At 36.5% G+C, this 6,884-nt stretch overlaps 2 protein-coding genes across 7 annotated transcripts in view; one reads left to right on the forward strand and one right to left on the reverse strand.

Annotated features, from left to right (window-relative positions):
- The first annotated feature begins 1,076 nt into the window (after nt 1–1,076).
- LOC307171698 (putative monooxygenase p33MONOX) lies at nt 1,077–3,396 on the forward strand. Its single transcript, XM_079893480.1, has 4 exons — nt 1,077–1,301; nt 1,846–1,934; nt 2,268–2,447; nt 3,079–3,396. The coding sequence occupies exons 3-4, from the start codon at nt 2,336–2,338 to the stop codon at nt 3,282–3,284; spliced, it is 318 nt and encodes a 105-aa protein (XP_079749606.1). The 5' UTR covers nt 1,077–1,301; nt 1,846–1,934; nt 2,268–2,335; the 3' UTR covers nt 3,285–3,396.
- Nucleotides 3,397–4,451: 1,055 nt separating this feature from the next.
- The window catches only part of col23a1a (collagen type XXIII alpha 1 chain a), a 127,867-nt gene continuing 125,434 nt past the window's right edge, over nt 4,452–6,884 (reverse strand). For 3 of the 6 annotated variants that reach the window (XM_079893474.1, XM_079893473.1, XM_079893476.1), the window contains 2 exons: nt 6,853–6,884; nt 4,777–6,259 (listed from right to left, as the gene is read on the reverse strand). The exon at nt 6,853–6,884 is cut by the window's right edge and continues 7 nt beyond it. In XM_079893474.1, the coding sequence (XP_079749600.1) occupies nt 6,209–6,259; nt 6,853–6,884 (83 nt within the window). In that variant the 3' untranslated portion in view covers nt 4,777–6,208. Of the gene's footprint in view, nt 6,623–6,852 lie in introns of all 6 variants that reach the window. The other 3 variants (XM_079893477.1, XM_079893475.1, XM_079893478.1) reach the window with 2 other exon arrangements.

Consider the following 6,884-nt stretch of genomic DNA (forward strand, 5'->3'; position numbering starts at 1 on the left):
GACATTCCATAGATTTTTTTACTGTGCAAACTATATATTCTATCCCCTATCCCATAAAACCTAAACCTATACCAATCACAGAAAACTTTCTTTTTTACATAAAAATGAAATGCATTTTTTTCATTAAAAATAAATAAATAAATAAACATAGGCCTAACTTAGAATCATTTATAAGCTATTTTCCTCATGGGGACCAAAAATGTCGCCACAAAGACAAGGATTTTGGTAATTGCCAACTTTGTGGGGACATTTTGCCCATAATACATAAGGTATACCTGAACCACAAACAAACTTGTTCACCGTGTAGACTCTCCACAGGTGTAATGGTTTAAAAAAAAATTGTTCAAACCTCATTTAGTATGATTTATAAGCTGTTTTCTTCTTAGGGCCCGGTTAAACATACAATGTCAGAAATGTCAGGTTTTACTTTGTAGGGCCATTTGTAACACACATGTTAGATTTGTTTGATATGAGCCTGGTGCATCACAAGAGTATGGAAGTTTGTTTCCGCCACGGAATAAAAAAACGACGCAGTTGGTAATTGTGACTTTTTATCTCACAATTCTGCCTCAGAACTAAAGTCAGAATTATGAGATATATTTGGGAAAAAAGGTCAGAATTTCGAATATAAAGTCGCAAAAGTCACAGTTAGCCTGCCTTTTTACTTTTATTCACTGGCGGAAACAAGCTAGGCTACTGCTGAGTAACCTTTTTTTCACACTAGACATGTAAATATAAACTGGGGTGTGTTGAAGCCTCAGAAAGAAAAAAAAAAGAAAAGAAATATCATCAAACTGTTGTTACATCAAATATATATAACAACAAAACTGTTATTACACACACACACACACACACACACACACACACACACACACATAGCCTATATATGTGATGTAACAACAGTTTTATGATATGATTTCTTTCTTTTATGATTTTCTTTTTTCTGAGGCTTCAACACAACCCAGTTTATATTTCCACGAATATATATATAACAAACAGTTGTTGCGGTTTCATTGGGCTGTGCTGGAGGTGTGTCTGAAGTGAACGCCCTCATCATTCGCCTGCAGAGGACTTTTATTCTGAAACATTGAACTTCCTGTCCTTCATTTTGGCTGTACGCGTTGTTCTTGTTCTCTGTTGGACATCTCTGCGCTATCTTGGAAAATCCTATTTAAACGACGTTTTTTCGGTGTTATCTCGACTTCATCAGCACATCAAGAACAAATATTTAATTTAATAACCATGGACCAAATGGAAGACCCCGCTGGATCAGATAATAAACGAGCTATAGAGCGGAAAAGGTGGGTACTTCCATGTTGTAAACAACGGTCTGTTTACCAGCGCTCGGAAGCTTCTAACTTAGTGTTTGGATTACAGCAATTTAAACACTACAGAAGCGAGATTAAATTCAGTATGTCACATATAAATGGCAAGAGAGCTGGATTAACGTCAAGTATATGGTATTTATTTTGTTACTACCAGCTGTTTAATGCTACACTTGAGCTAACGTTATTGTGAACAGTTAGGTGATATCATTAGACTGGTGTACAGCACATCATTTTTGAGGTCTTCAATATTTATGTTTAATGTTACTGTTGATTATTTTTTAAGATCTGTGGGTGGTGATGGTTGACAGTCTGTTAAAAGTTTCTGTTCAGTTCAGATTTTTTTTTGTTGAGAAACTTTTATTATGTTTTGAAGTAGTGCTAGATGATAAGACATGCGTCAGGTTGTTTTGCAATGCTGCTGTTATTTATAGACTATGATACACATTTCCAATGGGAGTGAATTGCATTTTTGTGACGAAGTTACCACTGGTTACTGTTATTTTCTTTATTTTTATAGGAGTTGAAGATGCTAAGCGAGGACTTCAGAGAGGACAAGCTTTCAACATCAGCACCGTCCATCACTTTTTCCCTCAACATCACGCACAGGTGGAAACCGTTTCACAGACATGTTTTATGGTTTATAGACTGTTTAAATAAATAATTGGATTTGTAAAGTGCTATCCAATAGACCAGTGGTTCCCAAACCTGTCCTGAAGGACCCCCAACACTGCACGTTTTCTTTCTCTCCCTAATCAAACACACCTGATTCAACTCATCAGCTCATTATCACATGGGTTAATGAGCTGATGAGTTGAATCAGGTGTGTTTGATTAGGGAGACAAAGAAAACATGCAGTGTTGGGGGTCCTTCAGGACAGGTTTGGGAACCACTGGAATAGACTACCATGTACTGATTTATATATATTTTTTCTCCCGACAGGCGCTGGTTTAGCCAGAGTCCTCACCCCAATACTGTCTGACTCCAGCAGTCTGATCACAAGCATTTCAATGGGTGGTAATGAAGGAGGAGGACGGGGAGGAGAGCGATGGAGCCTCTTCGGGGTGCGGCCCATCGTGCAAAAATCCCCCACTGACCCAGGATCAGAAACCAACACTCCTGGCAAGAACCTTTTATATGGCTCTGTTATTCTTTAAAGAGGCCTAATTATAACTTCAGATTTGTTTGTTTTTCCTTTATGCTAAATGTGAAAATATTGAGCATGGATTTTGGTACCAAATTTTTAGGAATTCACAATAGGACAAGAAGTGTGTGACTGTGCCCCTATCACATTTTTTGTATATTACCTTTCATTCAGTGTGTAATATAGCTGTTTGTGAATGTTAAAGCTCTGCAAAGTTATTGTCTCCTAAAAGAAAGAGCCGATTCTGAACTGCCTGAAAGGACTCGTAATCCCAATCTTACTTCTTGCTCGAACCTACATAGGTTTGAAACTAATTTGCATAATGCCTGCATTCATTGGCTGCCTGCGAACCACGTTTACGTGTGTTTTGTTTCCAAGACGTGCTGTAAGCGGCAGACCAATCAGAGCAGAGGAAGAGACTGAATCCTTTATCGAACCTTTTGCTTCGAGCTGATGCTGAAGTGTATATTATGCGAAAATTTGTGTTTTTTGAAATTGGATGCATTTAAACCTATCGTAGGAGATCTCTAGAGCAAAATTAGGAACCTTTAATTTAATATGGCATAATATGGGCACTTTAATGTAAATGTTTTGTTTCTGTGACTACAGGGGGATTCACACTGCAGTCGTACTTTGGGGTTCAGAAGTCCAATACAATGGATGCCATAAAGACCCAGATAAACCTCACTGTTGAAGATCCTGCCAATTTCAATTCTCCCAAGATCGAGATGATGAGCGGCGAGGACGGAAAGAAAGCATCCTGTCACAGACTGAGACACCGAGACATGAACATTCTCACTCCCTCCGGCTTCTGAACTCCACGAGTCTTCAACTCTCTTAAGCTTCCTCGCCTTTTATATACACGTTACAGCACAAATTGACAGATCTGTCACTTGCCATTTTATGGCCTCTTGTGAATAACCATAACCACTCACAAACGTATCTGTTTCCTTATATCACTTTAATAGAATTTCCCTTTAAATTAGACAAGAGACAGAATCTCTTACATTAGTGCCAAGTATCACGGATAGTTGTTTTTTATTTGCATCCCCCGCCAAAATTTAAAAAAAAATTCTTGAACATTTTTTTTTTATTAGTGTATGCTATGACAGATTGCTTTTGATTGTTATGGTTTAAATTTACCACGCTGGAACTGCAGTGAAAATATGCATAATTACAAACATGCTTCTGTGTTTTTAGGAATGAGATGCATTCATGAGTATATCTGTTGATAGTAAATCTGAATTTTGTGGACCATTTCGAAAAGCTCATGTGTATGTTAAACCTGTTTCAACATCATCTTCCATTAGATTGATGGATTTCATCAGTGACCGCAGCACGTTGTAGTTCTAAAGCACATTGACAGCATAACATACTGTTGCATGCATCTGTTCATTGCCACTGCATAACATGCAAAAGTCAGGTTTGACAAAAGTCAGGTATCCATCTTTCTACATAGTTGAAACATGTTTAAGTGTCTAAATCAGATTACTAATTTATTTTATGAATCAATGACGAGATTTTTGCTGTGATATTTTGTTACGTGTGGTGCCCCGTGTGCAATAAGCTACAGCATTGTTTATATCAGCATGCTGAAAGCACCTCATTCCTATCACTGGGTTTCGCATTGCACACAAGCCGTTTTTTCTTTCCGTATTGCACACTACAGCCGAGTACTGTTTTGAAGGTTTGCTGTATATGCTGAAGCTGGAATCATTTCAATGTTGCTGTTTTGTATATTTGTTGTGGAATTGCTTTGGCTTTACAATATTCCACTCTGTGCTCAACTTTACTTGTTGTAGTTTTTTTTCCATAGTGCTGGACTCTTCAATTTTGTAAGACCGAAGTGGCTTTTGCATCTCAGGCCAAACTGTCTAACGCCAGTCACGTGTTGTGCATCACATATTACCTGTTCATAATGCTCAGTATGAGTATTTGATTCCTATAATAAAACATCGCTGTCAAGCACAATGAACAATTTTGATTGTGATATTTGATTTATTTTCCAATGAAAGAAATGCATGATTTCATGTGATACCACTAAAATAAGCAAAGTTTCTGCAATTCTTAATTACCTTGGCATTTAAAGTCAACGTGAATTTGCACCCTTACGTGACATATTTCCAAGTGAAAAGGAATATTCATGCAATCATGAAAAAAGTAGGATGTGATTTAATACACCAGGAATTGATTGGACCGTGAAAAGAAACATTCAGAGCAGAATGTGGATTGTGGAGAACTGTTGAGACGCCACCAGCACCGGCTTTTTGACCAAGACCAAGGTCAGAGGACAGGCAAGTTAAGATTACTAGTAACAAACTTTAATTTCTATTTTATAAAACATCTTCAAAAGCAAATAAATGCATGTAATGGCTGTCAGGCAGCTGGTAAGGTTGTTCTCCTTACCCCACAACGTCAACTATTAAATACAAATACTATTTCAGCAGCAAAATCTTCCAATACCTTCAAAATGATACATTCTTTGCGTAAAAAAAAACCCTAAAGAAAAACAAAAACATAATAAAATCCTCTCAAAATGTCCTCCCATTTTGTTTTGTTTCTAAAATGTCGCTATAATACTATTGGTCAAACAAGTTTATTTATTTTTACAGTTATGTAAATCACAATATAGTTACTCAGAACATTTAGTCAGCCAATTGACACCAAATACAGGCTTCTAAAAATTCAAATCCGTCATCTGTAACATAATGCATACAAGATCCTTTATATGAACTGACCACTGATTATTTGATTATTATTATCAATAAATATTCGAGAAAGCTTATGTAGAATGGTTGTAAAATCCCGAAAGAGGATACACCACAATGGAAATGTATGCTGAACATGCTTAAAAACGTCTTTAAAAACATCTCGTCTGGATGTCTTTGTGTTAAATCTCGGAAAACCAAAGAAACAAAATGAGATTGATAAAATGGAATCTCTAATGGTTTTCTTTGCTTCATGATATGAAAGATAAAAAGGCAATACTTTGTCAATTTTAAAAACAGCCTTAAACTTGAGTCCTCAAGATGGTTGCCATCTTCGAAAAGCATATCGATATATACCATAAATTACTATGAACAATAATATGGAATATGTATCAAAGATCATGACGTTAAAAACAACGGCAGGTAGTTACAGTTAAAATACAAAGCATTACAACAAATGTGAGCAACAAAACATAGATGCAGTAGTATTAAAGAAATCAAATAAAAAAAACAGGTACAATATAACACTATAATCGCTCACTGTGATGCTGTGCTGATTTAAAACAGATGAAGCATTTATTTTAATGAAAATGATTTTCGCATTAATATTTAATTGCTCACCATCCAAAAGTTAGTCTTTGGGCGTCAATTCCTGATGCTTTGTACTACAAAAAAAAAAAAAACCAAGCATAAAACAGTAACACATAAGAATGAAATCATTATAAATTACTGCTCATTAAAATTCTCAAAATAATGATCTGTTCTGTATCACCTCCATGCCAAAGCCTCTTATGTCAGGCTGCTGTTACTGTCCCATGGAGCAACTGCATCCATGAGGCCAATCCCTGATCTCTAATCATCTCCAAGAGCTCAATTATGATCCTCCATGAAAAATATTGACCATAGCGAGGGCTGCTTGCACCCTCATTCGACCTGCACATTGAGGACAGTCAATATTAACCAATATTATTGAGATACCGTCACTTGAGGGACCGTAAAGTCACTGAAACTGCTCGGGTTCTTGAAGAACTTCAAGGCTGGGAGAGACGTTTCCTCTTGAGTTTCTGAAGCATTCCCTGCTCCTTTTAAAACAAAACGGGATGTGATGCAAAATTCTTGTATCGGCACCAGTTGAGCGGGTCAGTCCAGCATGCCCATGCAACATTCCCCGAGCTCATTACAGGCAGCTGATGGTGAAAAATGCTGTCATCTTATGCTCCAGGAATTCAAAAAATTATATATATAACACAAACAATGCAAAAACAGCATCCACTATTTGGTCAAAAAAAAAAAAAAAGTTTATGAAAAAATAACACTGATGCGTGTTCATCGAAGTCTCTTGTCTTTATAAAATGTAGAAATATTTAAAAAGTGAAAAAGCTGTATGAAATTCCAATATATATCACATCAATATGTACAGACGACATGCCTCAGGTTACACATCACTGCAAAAGAACAATAAACAAATGATATTAGTCACGAGCAAAACCAAAATAATCCAAAATAAGAATCTGAAAATGCAACATAAAACAGCTATGTGGCATTTATGTGGCATGTGTACTGAAGCACACTGCAGTCAGGTCATTTTAAATAGGCAGTTGTTAATGTTAAAGTCACACGGTTATGGTATATTCAAGTGTCACAATGCATTTTTTTTTTTTTACTTTTTACTGACCTTGTGCCAGCAACCTGGTATTGGAAGTCCAT

Source organism: Squalius cephalus (assembly GCF_949319135.1).
Source record: "Squalius cephalus genome assembly, chromosome: 14".
NCBI classification, from domain to species: Eukaryota; Metazoa; Chordata; class Actinopteri; order Cypriniformes; family Leuciscidae; genus Squalius; species Squalius cephalus.